The 16,505-nt window shown below is 42.9% G+C and overlaps 1 protein-coding gene across 18 annotated transcripts in view; it reads left to right on the top strand.

Annotated features, from left to right (window-relative positions):
• LOC101913649 (melanopsin-like) overlaps positions 1-6,041 on the top strand; it is a 49,961-nt gene extending 43,920 nt beyond the window's left edge. For 14 of the 18 annotated variants that reach the window (XM_055796589.1, XM_055796585.1, XM_055796587.1 and 11 more), the window contains one exon: positions 2,584-6,041. In XM_055796589.1, coding sequence (XP_055652564.1) covers positions 2,584-2,973 — 390 coding nt within the window. In that variant the 3' untranslated portion in view covers positions 2,974-6,041. The remainder of the gene's footprint in view (positions 1-2,583) is intronic. The other 4 variants (XR_003552488.2, XR_003552490.2, XR_003552489.2 and 1 more) reach the window with 2 other exon arrangements.
• The last annotated feature ends 10,464 nt before the right edge of the window (positions 6,042-16,505 follow it).

The following is a 16,505-nucleotide window of genomic DNA, read 5'->3' as shown; positions in this document are numbered from 1 at the left end:
TGGAGCAGAATTACACAATGCTTCAGAGTATATCAGTATCTAGTTTTAAACCCAGATTGACAGAAACGTTGGGAGTGGAGGCAAGGAGAGACTAAAAATTCCGACTTTTTAACATAAAAAATGAAAATTTTTGTGAAAACCAAAAGCATTTGGGTTTTTGTCTGTAAAATCAGGCTACACCTATGCTATGCAATAACATTCTCTCAATCTACTTGCTAAGACTGAGATGATGATCCCTAAATCTTAAAAAATAAAAAACAAAAACCAAAAAACCCCACCATCTGCCTTCCCTTTTTGATTTAAGGAACCGTTTAGTCAGTATAAAGGTAGTATCACAGGCCATGGACTAGGTGGAGACAAAGGGGACCAAGATTACAGCCTCTGCTGAGCTGTAATCATGCTAGAAACTGATCTAACTTTTTTAAAGAAGTTTCAGCACCAAACCCCTATAAATCCATGAGAATTAAATGCCTGAACACTTCAAGGAGACTGAAGTTGAAGTAAGGAAGCTTATGACTAGAACAGGAATATCTGCAATAGAGAAAAAACTTTACAAAACTTGGGGTCAGTACTCGGACCGCTGCTGTGTAAGATTTTTGTCAGTGACATGGGCACTGGGATTGAGTGCCCCCTCAGCAAATGTGTTGACAACACCACAAGCTGTGTGGTGTGGTTGACACGCTGGAGGGAAGGGATGCCATCCAGAGGGACCTTGACAGGCTTGAGAGGTGGGCCCATGCGATCCTCATGAAGTTCAACAAGGCCAAGTGCAAGGTCTTGCATGAGGGTCAAGCCAATCCCAAGCACAGGTACAGGCAGGGCAGTGAATAGATTGAGAGCAGCCCTGAGCAGAAAGACTTGAGGGTGTTGGTGGATGGGAAGCTCAACATGGCCTGGCAATGTGTGCCTGCAGCCCAGAAAGTATGCTGGGCTGGATCAAAAGAAGTGTGACCAGCAGGTTGAGGGAAGTGATTCTCCTTCTCTACTCCACTCTAGTGAGACCCCACCTGGTGCACTGCCTTCAGCTCTGGGGCCCCCAACATAAGAAGAATGTGGAGCTGCGAGTGAGTCCAGAGGAGTGTCACAAAGATGATCAGTGGGCTGGAGCACTTCTATGAAGACAGGACAGGCTGAGAGAGTTGGGGTTGTTCAGTTTGCAGAAGAGAAAGCTCCAGGGAGACTTTATAGTAGCCTTCCAATACGTTAAGGTGGCCTACAAGAAAGCTGGAGAGGGACTTTTAACAAGTGCCTGTAGCAATAGGACAAGGAGTAATGGCTTTGAACTGAAAGAGGGTAGATTTAGATTAGATATTAGGAAGAAATTCTTTATTGTGAGGGTGGTGAGGTATGGGAGCAGGTTGCCCAGGGAAGTTGTGGATGATCCATCCCTGGAAGCGTTCAAGACCAGGTTGGATGGGGCTTTGAGCAACCTGGTCCGCTGGAAGGTGTCCATGCCCATGGCAGGGGTGTTGGAATTAGATGATCTTTAACGTCCCTTCTAATCCAATCCATTCTATGATTCTATGATTATGGGAAGCTCAAGCTAGGGAGAGACTTGGTATAGCTAGTTAATATGCTTTACAACTGCATTAAGAAAAACAAATAGAACTATAACTCTGAAAGGGGCTTTATAGCAATCTAAGTAAAGCTTAGTCATACTATGAATTTTATTACCTTCATGGGAATTCACATAGTAATGAAGTAAAAACTGTGTTTTACTTTAAATGTTGATTTTTCCCCAGGAAGAAGGGACTTCTAACTTCTCGCTGTATCTGGCACAGTGATTTTATAACCTTAACAGTCATTTTTTAAAGCAAGCCAAACCTGATCACTCATGCCTACTGTTGCTAGTGTATTTAAATATTAACTGACACTTTCAAAGCTTACTTAGTTTACTCTGGATTTGCATACTATTCACGAAGGGTTATGGAAAGGTCACAGGGGAGTTGTCATCCGGGCCAATTTAGAAATTAGCGTGCTCTCAAAATAGGCAGATGGGGAATGGTTAGCAAAGCAAAATCGCAGCTGCTGTTTCTCCCTTCTTTGTTGGTGGAAGTACTGTCCAATAGATGAATGCAAACCCCCCGACTGCTCCGAGGCAGTACCAGAGCCATTTGGGGACACCATGATAGAGATTGTCACAAGGATGATGAAACATTAGGCAAATAAAGATTACAGTGTACTTGGGTCTTATCTGAGATGTCTTCCATGAGAAAGAGATATGTACAATTATCCAGTACTTTGAGATGTATAAAAAATGGAGAAATGTATTTTTTTAAAACATAAAATAAATCAGGTATAGAATGGGCTTTTCTTTTCTTGTTTTGTTTGTTTGGGTTTTTTTTTTCTCTTTGATCTCTGCTGATATTTGAACATGTAGTCTTTTGCTTCATTTAACATCCTGCTTTCCAAGCTGTAGATGTTAACACATCATGAATTTCCCTCGTTCTAGTCAATAATTAGTGTGTTTAGAAAATATGATTGGTAACTCAAATAGCGACTAGCGGTAATGAAGATTTTTAAATACTGGTTTCCACAGTCATATGCTGCATGACAACACTAAAGCTTATGTCTCCACTCCAGGTTTCACTCTCCTCCAGCTGTTTGGAGAAGGTGTTTGGGCAGCCAGTCCTATACAGTCCCTCTGCAACACTCATGAACAGCTGCCTAAGAACAGCTTCTCTGCCTGTCCATTTGAATAGCAGCAGTGTCAGCAGAGGAGGAGACTCAGGCACTTCACATCTGGCAACTCAAGAAAGTCAAGTTAATGGAGTCCTGGGCTCTATCATTAGCAATATAGTCCCCCGCATCATCATCATTCCTACCTCAGAGACCAACCTATTTCAAGAGGAACTGGAAGAGGAAGAGACTGAATTATTCCAGTTTCATAACAAAAAGGGAAATCTGCTGGACTTGGAAGGGCTTAGCTCATCCATGGAGTTCCTTGAAGCTGTTGAGAAATTTCTATCGTAAGTTTGTCAGAAGAAAACTTTCCGGTAATTATTTTCTTGGCATCTTCTCCACTTAATTATACCAAATAACCAAAGCCTTGTAGGTTAGATCATCAGGCTTTTTGTATGTTTATACAGTAGTCACTAGGCAGCCTTCAGATTTATCTTTGTCCAGACCAGTTCAGGCGTGGAAACAGGCTTTCAGATTGTGCTGCAGGAAATGAGCAGTGGAAGATCTGGCAGCAAGATTGAGTGGCATCGGTCAAGTTGGCCGCCTGCTTTGGTGGGGCCCTGATTTGTAACCACAGAGAGAGGTGCCAGCAGAAGGAAAAATGACTGAGCAGGAGCAGGGGCAGCTACTGAATGTTTCTGCTACCTGTGCAGCTCTCTTCTGGGTGGTGATAGGAAGCCCCACAAGACCACTGCTTCCACCAGCCCCAGCAGTAATGCAAATGGCTAGATGATGTGAACTGGTTTTTAATCAAATTATTTTCAGCATTGCTTTTGTTGTGTTTTGGTTTTTTAAATAGGCAGCTTGCTAGACATAAATAAATTGATGGTATAACTGGGAAGTGACTGCTTGCCTTTAAAAGTTAGTGCTAGAAGTCTGGATTTTACTTCAGTGTTAGCATGATCACCTGAATGTCCAAAGGCAAGGTGCTATACCCTAAAACATACACTACTACTTGTAGAAGCATTTAGAGCACCTTCAGAGTTACAATCTTGACTAAATATGGGTGTATCCTAATGAGTCTGTGATTTAAAGGGTGAATGTTCACAGCTGGCTTGACAAGTCATTGATAAAAATAAAGCCTTGGCTGCTACGTATCACTTGTCTCTCCAGAGGAGATTCTTCTCTTCTCTAAAACGACCCAGCAGATGTCTTCTACAGGTCATTTACCAGAGGCCTTCAGAGCAGGTAAAACATCATATCCAGCAGACAACTCCACAGTACTGTGGTGTTTGCTACAGGATTTGTGCTCACATCGTTACCTGTGGTTACTGATTGTGTTTATTTTATCTGTGCTTCACATTATGGGTCAGGTTCACAAGACTCTCATAGCATTTTATTCCCAACTGCATTCCTCCTTTTGTTACTCATTTTCCTGTGTTCTCCACATCCTCCCTTTCAGTCTCTGACTTTAACTGTAGATAACTTAAACTATGTTGTTCTCCACATAATATCAGTATAGCTTAGTAGAAAGCAGGCATTTCTCTGGATATAATAGTGCAAATGTTTGATCCAGCGAGTCTAGTAGCTTTCAGACATCCACGAGAGGGAGAGTTTATGTTCAGAGTCTCAGTTTATTCCCTTGACTGTATCCTAGATCACACAGAGACCACTGAGAGCATTTCCAAGTTTTGTGTATGCACTGGCTGGTCTTGAAAGGTAATTTCTCTTTTCCTGTTCTCCTGATGCAAAAAAACAGATGGAAAGCATAGCAGTATTTTTTAAAACAATTTCTTTGTTAAAAAATAAGACAGCACAAATCTTGTTTGCCGCTAGCTAGACAGGAACACCACTGAAGAACAAACTGAAATCCAATGCCTCCAAACTTGCAGACCCGAGGCTTTGCAGGGTGTCAGCACAGCAGACCTTCAAGAGGTCCGAGACACTTGCTTTTGGTACAGGCTGTGCTCTTTCTAGGGAAAAAAAATCCACTGCTGGGTTACAGAGGTGATTGCTGAGACAGGCTGCCTATTGCAATGCTAGCACTCTTAATGCTGCTATTATTTGAGGTACTCTGCTGTCTAGAGACCCTCATCAGAAATGTGGCCAACATACCTCCTTACCTTGTAGAGAAGAGGGGAAAAGGGTGGTGGAGCCACATCATGTGTGTAGTCGTCTGCATGCAGCCCTGGTGCACGGGGCCAGGGCTCGGCCAGGGCAGCACCGCGCTGCAGTACCTTTGGCTGAGTTGCCGAAAGCTGTGCCCATCAGGTGCCGGGTCAGGAATCATGCCGAGGTCAGCTGCAATCAGTTCAGCACTCCAAAGGTAATTCCTGCATTTGAGGACTGGCACAGTGAGCAGGCAGCGGGGGGCAGCTGCTGGGGACTGCGATGGGGATGTGCTCGCCTGCAGCTCCTTGGTGCCAGGTGTTCCTGTGTGGGGTTTTGGCCACAATGAGTAATAAAATGTTAATTAAATGCAAAGTTCATAGAAAATGAAAGAGGCTTAATCCCAGGGTAAGCATACTGTCCTGTCATCTCTGATTCTTTTCATTTTGTTGATGAACCTGTCCTGTCTGATTTGGTGGGGGTTTTTTCCTATGTCAGCTGTGCAGTGACCAACCTTCTTGCTTGTAATATCCTCAGCTGCTGTATCTCCTTTCTTCTTGAGCCAGATGTTGCTTAGCAAGTGTTCTTATAAGGCTTATACCTGACTTTTACTGTTGTAATTACTCCAAATAACAATAAGAAAATGTATTTGCTGTTCCAAGATATAAAAACATGCCCTAGAGCAGATTTTGCACTCAAGATGTTGACAGACTTGTACTGGTGAGGCTGTAGGCAGGATATTGCCGTAGTTTCTGATGGGATGAAGAAAGTAAGACCCAAAGTAACAGCCAACAAACTCCTCTTTACCCAGACAAAGTTTTGCATTCTACTTAGTCTACAAGATGACTTTCCAGTGATCTCTTGCATATGTGCTGGTACTAAAAAAGTGTCTCAGAAAACTAGTGGGCTTGAGGTACATGCGAGGAAGTGTTTCACTTGTACACTGTTAATGTCATATACAATTAGTACCACTGCTTCTGAAGCTAATGTCAAGTTTACTGTTTACTTCAACTGATGTATGCTAGAATGCCAAATGACATAGCGGTAGAGAGATAAAACATAAAGTTGTATGAAATACCAGTTAGACTTACTACGTTCATTGTGAGATTTTTGCAGAAACATCAGTCACAGAGTAGAAGAGTCTTAAATTGACTACCACAATGCAGAAAAACTTCATAAACTTCTTTGCTGCCACATTAGAATAGAGGGCACATAAAAATGTACAATATTAACTGTTGCTTCCCATTTCACAAAGGAATGTACTGGTTCACTGAAATGGAATAAAAATTCTTAGGAGTTAAACTAAACTATCCATTGTTTGTTTTTTTTATTCAGTCATTAATTTCAGGAATGAAAAGGTTGAGTCAAAGCTTTTGAAACCTGTGCTCTGATCCAGTGAACAGTAAGGTACACATATAACTTTATTTTCAAGTCATATAGACTGCTCACATGCAACCAAGCACTTGCCTACTTGAGTGCAGAGCATCTAAAATTAGAGTCTGCTGACCTGGTAAAATCTGAAGTTGCTCAGCAACTTTTGAAATATGATGACCTCAACTTGGATGTCAGGAATCAGGCAAACAAAAGTTTTAAAAACTAACCACAGTCAATACATTTGAACTGTGACAGCAATCTTTGATCTTTTTCCTAAATCTGAATGACTGTTAACCAGAAATGGTTTCTTTCTGCTAAATCTTTGTATAACACACTTACAGGATATGCTCCTATTTTGATGAGTAACAGAAATTTCAGACCATAAATGTAAACATTTTCTTTTATAATGGACAAAGAATTTTTTTTAATAGTTAAATCAATGGTCTGATAAAGGTTTCAAATAAGAAGAAAAAAATTACTTACTTGAATCTTAATGAATCTTGCTGCCTTGGGTTAAAGGACGGACCTAATACCACTTTTTTTCCAGAAAGCTCATTCAGTTTCCGGACATCCATCCATTTACCTCCTTTCAGGAGATACCCCTGAACAAGAAAATGTTTCCACTCTGCTGCCTGAAAAACATTTATGTTGTGATGAGCAAAACTGGAAAATACTGGGAGGCAAATACCCTTCTTTTTAATTTCCTTAAACCACCCCTCACTTTTCTTTTTTTACATCTGCTCTTCACTGATTCCCTGTGTAGGTTATGCTTGGTATTTTTTTTGTCTGGTTCTTTCACAAATAGGTGAAAGCTGTGCAAGCTAGTGGGGAACTGGAAACTTAGGTGTGTATTATGCAGTGTTTTAAGCATGGACTCCTTTCTCGCATAGAAGTAGATCAAAACTGACCACAGTGCATCGGTATCGATTCAGCAAGTGCATGTACTAGGTAACTGCAGGGTGAAGTCAGACAAGGCAGAAGGAGCTGAGATGCAACTGTCCCTCCTGGGTCATCTCAACACAAGCTGATAATTATTTCTTGCTTTGCACCTCATCCATAACCTCAGTCTACACATCAATGTTCTGCCTGCACACCTTGAATAGACAAGTATTTAAGTGGAGAGTTTGGTGCCGGGACACCTTTGCTGTGCATGTCACATTTACTTGTGTATTAACATACACTATAGCTTACTAAGAATTCGGATGTCTGTCCATATATTTTACTTCCTTTAGGATGTGTCTGGCTTGCACTCATGTCTGCACTCTGGTTGCACTTGTTGGTGCTACAGGTGGTAGCAAGACATGAAAAGCTGACTGCAAAATGTCCGTCAGGAGTAAATCCACCGTTACTAATTCTCCTGTGTGCCAGTATGGGATTATATCTGTGTGCCAGCAATCCTAGTGCCAATACTTCGTGGTAAATTTTTCTGAGAGAAAATTTTTGTAGGGCATAGAGTCTTGTACAATACATTGACATATACATTTTTATTCTGAAACATTTTTACTCTTTATTTGTGGTTATGTATCTGTAGGCATTTTTACTTAAAAAGGCAGATGTGTTCTTCACCTTAAAGCAAAGCTTCAGAAGACCCTTGTCATCTTCAGGACCTTGTGCTGGACTGAATGAGCCAGACACAGAGGCAATAACATGTGAGGAGATGGACTGCTGCCATTACCAGCAGTGCATGTTCCCTTAGGGTGATGCACTCCAGCCCTTTCCATCCATGCTGAGGGGCTGGTCTGATCCCTATGGAACAGTAAGACACATGTGCTAGTGGGTGCACATGAAAATGGTATTTTCCAGAAATTTATAGGGAACTAAGAGTGGATAGATTTTCATAGGGACAGCAGAAGATGCCTCCCTAGAGTTTCTCCTTGGCAAATTTCAGGTTCCTTTCCACTGTAAGCAGGTGGTAAAGCTCTTCAAAGGAACAGATGGATGTATTTAACGTTAACAACTAATTTTCCACGGGTGTGCTCTTGGAAACAAATGATCCCTATTTCCTGAGATGAAGAAAAAAAATCCAGCCCAGAGCAGACTACAAGTGTGGAAAATGTGAGACTGAACGCATTTGACTTGGGTAAGCAGTCAATGAAAACAGCAGCTTATAGTGGAAATTGTGGAGCCACCAGGAGTGCAGCAAAATGGCCAACTCCATCTTCATAACAGATGTAAAAAGCTGTATCCAACCAATTAATGCATCCAAGTGTTTTTGTCTAACTCCATCTACGGATAACCCAACAGAAATTAACTTGGAGCCACCAGCAGCTTTGCCACGTTTGGGTCACTGTCACCAGACTCAACCATCTGGGCACAAGCATGTGGAGGAAAGGGGGATAAAAATTTTTTTTTATCTGCAAGAGCAAACTTAATTTGCCTTGTTAAGCTCAGCAGAAAAAGACTGAGGGGGATATGACTGCTATCTTTACACGTGTCTAGGGAGGAAAAGAGGCTGTTCAAGTGAGGTGTCAGTTTTGGCACAGTAATAAGTTAGCATAAACTGTCTGAATTAGTGTATTCTGAAAATTATATGGGGTTTTAAGTGTTGGGTTGTTTTGGTTGGTTTTTTTTTGAGCCTGGGGCATATGCATTTTAGACACAAAAGGAACAACTGTGTTTTATACCGAGCTCAAGCCTCGTACAAGTGATGACATATAGCCAGCTGTAGCCCCAGTGGCAACCATCAGCAGCCAGTCTCAGACACCAATTGCTTCAGTAAAGTAATATTTTTTTATTTTTTTTAAAGTCCAAATACCCACAAAAATCAAATCCTGGTATTACAAATGTCTTGAGATGACCAGTTTGTTTGTGGTTTTAAGTAGGCTGAGCTTGTTTTGAGTTTCAGTGCACGGGTGACCATCAGGAGAGCGTACAAGGCAGGAGTCGCACTGGAGAAATGCAGCACATTTCTTGATGATGTACAGCCATCGAGCAAATAACCGCTTCCGATTTGCTGAGGGGAAAAATTGCTGAGTGACCAGTAGGATCTCTGTCATCCTTTTTGAAAAATTTAGCAGAAAATTGCCTGTCCCCTAAGGTATTTTGTAATGTGAAAGTAACTTGAGCTTCAGCAGCCTGGAAAGGACAAGCCTGCGTTTTGTTTTATTTCCCTCTTTGCTGTCATGCTGCCGAAAACCCACATGGTTTTCTAAGGCTGGGAGCTGACTTGGTTTGACCTTCTCCTCCTGCTCCCAAATTATGTTTACAATTGCAGTGTAGCTTAAGACCTTCTTTTGCAGCATCAGAGAGTCTGGCAGCAAGTGCCGAACCCTCTGACAGGCCTTTGGGGCTCTCCACTACATGCCTCGCCTTCCCAACCTTTAGTCTACCAGATGTGCTGGTCTGTGAGGCCAACAGAAATAGGCAAGTGAAAAGAAGTCTTCTGTAGTTTTCCATGGTTTCACTATCTTGCCTATTTTGGGAGTGACTGGTTGGCTTTTTCCTTTCTTTTTTTCTCACGGATGCCTTGGCATGCCTCCCAGCTGGCATAGGGTTCTTCCTCAGAAAGCCTTTGAGTTTGTGCTGGTATGGATTTATTTTCCCCACGTGATGATTTTTCCTGGAACAGCTTCTGAGTGCTGCTGTAGGTACCTGACAAATGGTCCTTCATAGCTGGGTTGTCTTGCCACACTCTGGTGCTGCTGATGCACTGAGCATTTGCTTTTGGGTGAAGCTCTTCCTGTCCAGCAAGAATTAACAACTAAGATTTCCAGAGGAGAAATGCCCACGGCATGTTTCCGTTCTGACTAAGGTGCTTTTCCAGATTAGTGTAAGATAAGAGCTGAAAATGGAATATCTGGAGGGTGCTTTTAACCACCCCACAAAGTTTGCTAGTTTGAATCTCTCTTCTTCACAGGCGTCTGTTTCAGAAAAGGCTGTTCTGCACTTCTGGAACATCAACGGTCTTAAAATACTGAACACTCTGATACCACAGCCTACAGATAAATCAGTGGTTTCAATGATACAAGGAAGAAAAAAGGGAGAAAATCAGTCAGTGGACATATCAAGGTTAAGGGCAGGTAGGAATCTCCTCCATTCAGCTCCTAGAGTCCAGATCTGTACTCTAGCAAACACAGTGAGGCTCAGAATGAGTGACTGCAAACACTCAAACAAGCCAGACCCTAAAATAATCACAAAACTGCGTAAAAAGTAGGGGTCCACCACAGTGAATATTCATGAGTTTTGATCTTCTCTTCAAGATTTGTTCTCCAGCTTGAATAGACAGAAACATGATTTTTTGCACTGAAAAATGAAAAAAAACCACCAACCAAAACCAACTCACAGACTTAGACCAAGGGTCCAGTTAACTTAATATCCTGTCTCCAACGGTGACCAGCAACAAGTATCTAGGAAGAGAAGAAAAACAGCTATCAATACTTTCCTGCTATGCTCTCCCAGCCTTCAGCAGTTCTAGACCAGAAATTGTATTTAAATAGCTTTCACAGACCTCTTTTTTTTTCCCATGGATTTATGGAATTGCTTCTGGGACTCATGTGAAAGCCTAACTACCAAAACACCCCACAGGCTCTGTGGTTTAATTGTAATTTACACAAAACAGAGCCTCCCTTTGCTTGTTTTGAGGCAATGCCTGGTAACTGCATTTGTTGCCCTCCAGTTCTCACAGAGCGTGGCTGATCGCTGCCTGGAAGGTGCCTTCCCTGGAGCCCCACTGAGGCTGCATCAACTCCACTGATGGTCTCCTCTCCCAGAGGACAGGTCCCATCCCACCCACCTGAACCAGGAGCACCAACCCATTGGCACAGCAGTGCAGTGAAGCCACTGGATACCACAGGCAAACTGCAAAGCTGCTTTTGTTGCTTATTCTGGGAGGAGACGCTGCATCATTTTGCCTTATCCTTGCCCCTGGACACCCTGATCCAGACCCTTTCCCCCTCCTCTCCCACGCTGCTGTGCATCTGCCCTCTGCCTGTTCTTCTGACAGCATCACTGGTAAGATGGAGAAAAAGCCTGAAAAACTTGGAGCAGAAATGTGATGTGCTTGCAGTTAAAGAAGTATCTGCAAAATATTACAGACCATTTAAGCATTTGGAGATAACTTATCAACAGGCTGTCTCCCAGCTCTTCTGGGAGGGAGGAAAATGTAATTATCCTCATCTAACATTAGCAGAGGCTGGGATGAAGCATGAGTGTGTGCCCAGATGGTAGCAGCATTGTGGCAGTCTCTTGCTCTCCCCAGCCCAAGCCAAGACACCAGAACCTTCAACCTCTCTAAGTGTAGCACATGGTCAAAATCAATAAAATACTTGGGTTTCCTCTGTAGGTATTACATCAAAAATACAAAAGAAACCCCTAGATGCAAACAAGGCAACATCCATGAAGTTGGATCTCAACTGGGATCCAAGTTTTGCCACAGCATTTCTAACAGTATAATACAGTGAATTTCAATGATGGCTTCAAACAGCTGGAATTGTCACCAAAATGTATGCCTGGGACCCACTCTAGGACACATAGCAGGCACTGGATTAATATCTTCGCTCCTTAATCTGGCATGCCTCACAGCAGTAACCAGGGATTAATATAAAAATGGTATTTCTAAAAGCAAGGTTTCCAAGCCTTCTCTCCCAAAGAGTATAACTCTTTTTAATAACCAATTTGGAAAAACTGTGGCCCACGCTTCTATTTCAGCCGGCAGGATGTTTTCTTTTTTTGCATAGTAACTGAACTTTCTAGTCTTAATATTATAAAACATTGGCAATGACAGTGAAAGTCCCAGCATCTTTTGAATATGCTGCATGGAATGTCCTGTTAGAAAATTAATATTATGCTTATATTGTCTTTGAAAGGAAATAGCTATGGGTAGCATAAGGATGAGGGCGCACAACACATCTGTCTAAATGTCCTCATACTTCCCTGGTGAAGCACAAGGGACACTGTCACCCCCAGCGCCTGTTCTGCCTCCTCCAGTGCGGCGTGCCCTGCCAGAGCCACCCCTGCAGGCAAGCGTCGCCTCCCTTCGGCTTGCAGGCAGGTGGATGAGGACTATTTTTGGTGCAGCAAACCCCCAAAACCCAAAAGGTAAGTAGGTATAAGCCCTGACTGGTTTTCTGCAGCCCAGAGTGGCTGGGAGCACAGGGTGCCTCGGTGGGAGGTGTTTGTCTCCCCAGAGTCAGGGCATGGAGAAGCGATGCTTGCCAGGGGCAGCCTCTGGTCCATTCAGGTCAACTAATATCTTGGGTGAATATATTTTCCCTGCCTGTCTGTCTGCTGCAGCTTAGGGAGAGGCCAGTGTTGCTTCAGTATGCATGACCCTTGTTTCCCTTTGCCGATGTGGCTTGCAGGACTCACCCAAACATATGCAAGTGAGTCAAGCCTTTCCTCCCACAGACTGGACGGAGAGAAAGGTGGAGGAAGGCCACTCTATTTTTATCTGCCAGAGACATGCAGACCTCATGGTGATGTGGGACAGATAATTACATAAGAAGTCATGCTAAGATTTCCTATTTAAGTCTATCTGGCCTCTTCCTTATCTCAAGTGCTGTACTAGCAGTTCCCGCTCTGAATGCCCGTGATCAAAACACAAGGCATTTTCCTGGAATTCATTACATGATGTAATAGCCTATTTAATGAGCGTGTCTTTTCCATATGCTGTTCTTCCTGGCGAATGCTTACAGCTAGGTCCTGCTGCAGTGGCTATGTTGGTAGCACCAGACCTGTTGTAGCCCCACAAGCAAAACCATGGGGTGAGCAAAAGAGGGTCATTAACCATGGGGGGAAAAGGACTCGCTTTTGAGCAGACTGTCAAATATTGTGGTTGTTGCCTCCACACTGCTCCTGCCACCCCTCTTGAGGGAAAGTGTTTTGCACAGAAAATGCACCTAAAAAACCCTTTCAATCGATAACTTCAGCTTCTGTAGCTGTTAAGTCCTGGGTGCTTTCATGCTGCTGTGATCCAAAATACACCCACCTATGCATCACCTGGTGTCTGCAAAGACAGCCGGGGCAGGCAGGCAGGTCCTTGGGCTTAGTCTCTCCCCTTCGACAACAAGGGTATTGCAGATATTTTTAACTTTCCCCATGACTGATTTAGGGATTTTGTGTCATGCCTGAACAGCTGGCTATGTCCCACTGAGCCCCTCTTTACACAGAGTTCGTCATAGGTGTCTCCACAGTTTGCCAGTAAAAACACCTTTTCCCAGTTCCACTAGCAGCAAAAAAGGGGAGCAGTGACAGCAAGGAGGCTTTATAGCTAAAGGACAAGTGAAGCTGTGAGGTCCTTTAGTGACATTATCGTGGGAAAAGCCACATATGTTGCTGCAACTCGAAGCAGCAATCTCTTTTAAAAATGTCACCTTTTATTCTCCTGCTGCTCTAAAGCACTCGGAGGAAACAAGCACACTAAAAACAAGGCAGTGGCCTGCAGCTCCCGGGAATGTCCTGGGCCACATGCCACAGGGGTGCTCTTGGATTTCAGGTGACGCAGAGGCTATATCCAGCTCCTGGGCACCGAGGAGGATGGAAACACTTCTCACCATGTTAAAAACGAAGGGCTAGACTCCAGCCATCTAAACACAAGTAATTGGTTGGTAGTTCAAGGAGAAACCAGAAACGCTTCCTGCAAAGGTTTCTGGTGTATTACACGTGAAACGCAAAAGATTTTAAAAGAAGTGGACGAAAGGTCTCTCTATTTTTATATAGCAGAGTGAAAGTGTTAGATATCTGTGGCAGTATTTAGTCTGAAGGAAAGCGAAATTGAATCTGAGTGACATAATGAGAAAGTGTCTGGCAAAGCCTGGTTCGGAGGAAAGCAGCACAGACCCATGCCTTCTAGAATTTAGTTTTTAAGATGAACATGCAATGGAACCAAAAGCTATGGTATAGCTAGAAGCTACTGTATAGTGGAGTCACACTTTCAGGAGGAAAGACAAAGGTGTTGGCTTTTTAAAGCACAAAATATATGAACTGAGAAATGAAACTAAATTTCAGCGATATGAGCTGAAACTTAGAAGACTTGCACAGATGAGAGCAGCAAGCGGGAACACAGTGTGTAAGAAGCAAGTGCAAAATAAAGGGAGGCAGGATGAAAACTGCCTAAAACTGGCACAGCAGGGTAACTTGGAAAATAATTCACAGTTTTTGCTCTTGAGCCTTCCTTTCAGGCGTTCTTCTAGAGCTCTGCCACCATGGCAGGTGTCTCGAGTTAATGTCAGGCAACACCAGAGTGATTTTGCTTCCCCTTACAAATTGGGGCTGGGAGGGGCAGCCCTGTGGAGAAAGGGTTTGAAGAAACAGCTGAGTCAGGTAAGACTTCTTTTTATTTCTCTGTGTTCTGACAAGAAATAAATAATGGAGTATTTCAATGTGAACAAAATAAGATGTGACAAGCGAGAAATCCTTCAAATATGCTGCAAAGAAAGATTCAAAAGAACATGCAGATTTGAGGGGGCAGATAACGTGATTGCAGATAGCACCCCTCCAGCCGGCAGCAGCCTAAGGACGGGCCTGCCAGCGTGGCCTTCACATGCTTATATACATTTATATGCTCAACTGATGCAAGGAGGGAGAGTTTGCTGGAGGGGCTGATTTCTCCCTGGTGCTCTGTCTGGCTGAGCAGTACGCTGTAGGTCATTTTACCATGGACTGGTGTTTTATCACAGCCCTGGCACCCCCTCCTCGGTGGCCCAATGCAGGCAGCAAGGGGACCTGGGGGTGCAGGAGCCTCTGCTGTTCTCGCGCTGTGCCTCACGCCTTCCTCCTCCCACTAGGATTTATCGCCCTGAGGCCCAGCAAAAATGGTGCTAAAAGGTTACAGAGCTCTTTTCTCCAGGAGAAAATCTCCAGTACACATCTGTAGTTGAGCCCCTTTTCTGTTGTACAAGAAGCATCTCTGAGATTTCTCAGCTGCCTTTATTAGCATAGGTGATACTGAAGAGGTGTAGTAGTTTTTTCAGTCTCAGATACTCATAAGCTACAACTATGGGGCTTGAAAAAAACCTCCAGCACTGTTTTCCAGTTTGTTCCCTGGCCCTTGGTACTTCATTACACCTGAATGTTATTTATTTATACCTGGATTCAAAAATGCTTGATGCTGGCTACCAGGTGAAAATAAGATACCTGCAATTACAGGAACTGCTGATGATAGGTGAGTTGAATTTCTTCCGCAAAATCACTGCTGATGATAACTTTTGCTGCAGCCAGCAAGAAGCAGAAAACTGGCTTCTAACAACCTTGGTGCTACAAAGCAGCTTGGGAGAAAATTATCATGAAAACATATTAAGTCTTAAAACGAAGGAAAAATACATATTTTTTTTTCTGCTGTGGCTTTGAATACATGCCTTTGAAATCCTAACAGTAATATAAGAAGCTACTAATAAGTCAGTAACTGTGAGATGTATAGGCAAATTAAGCTTTTAATCAAGATGCTCCTTTATTGTCACGCTATGCATCCCAGTAATTGATGTGCATTGTCAAGGCTGTCTTGCCACTTATGGTGCCATTACCATATTATTGCCGGTGTTAATATATGGTTGCAATGTTACCAATGGGCAGCAAGTTGGCAGTGAGGAGGGGGAGACAAAGGGCAGATGAAGAAGATAGATAAACAAAGTTTATAAAAAGGCAGACAAGATACTCTGCCACTCCGTCTGCCAGCAAGTATGGATTTTTCAGTGCAGTAAAAAAATCCCAGTCTGATCAGTATTCATGGCCACCCATCATGCTGCTAGAAGATAATGGATGAAATAGAAGCAGGAGTTGCCACTGAAACAGTAGGTGCAGAAAATGTAACTATTAATAATACTTACTCATTTTTCCACTAATTGCTTTCAGGTTTGGTGTTTGTTTTTTTTTCTGGGAGAGGCTGCAGCTCACCATTAGTTGTGCTTAGAGGTACAAGGGGGTTTATCAAGAGACAAGCTATGTGCTAATTAAAGTGCAATCAGTCTTCTAAAAACAGACATTTTTGAAGTGGTGCTTGTCACTCTGCTCCTAGTTTCATGTGCTCCGACCTGCAGGAGAACTGATAGTGGCTGTGTAAAAGCTGACATCAAATTCCTGGTTCTGCACTGTGGTCTTCCAGAATTTTATTATTTATTTTTTTTAATATAATCAATTTTTCAAACATATTGCCCAAAGAGAAGCAGTATTTCCTTGGGGATTACCAGAGCTCCCTTCTTTTCCATTTTTAACTGGTAAATATGGAAACATTGCTCCAAAAGTGTCTCAGGATCCCATCTGTTACCTAAAGCTGAGAGATGGAGGAACTGGAGGTCAAAGTTTGAGTTCAGCTTCCTGTGAGAAAGCAGAGCCGAGATTCCTTAAACACGCTAAAGCTTTGCTTTATATGGATCGTTTGCCTCCCAGTTCTCATGAAATTCTTCTAAAGGAAGTAGTTACATATTAAAAGCATTCCTCCTTGATTTCCACGCTTCCTTACTGAAGGT

Source organism: Falco peregrinus, chromosome 2 (genome assembly GCF_023634155.1).
Source record: "Falco peregrinus isolate bFalPer1 chromosome 2, bFalPer1.pri, whole genome shotgun sequence".
In the NCBI taxonomy this organism is placed as follows: domain Eukaryota; kingdom Metazoa; phylum Chordata; class Aves; order Falconiformes; family Falconidae; genus Falco; species Falco peregrinus.
This window is presented reverse-complemented; position numbering and strand designations above follow the sequence as displayed.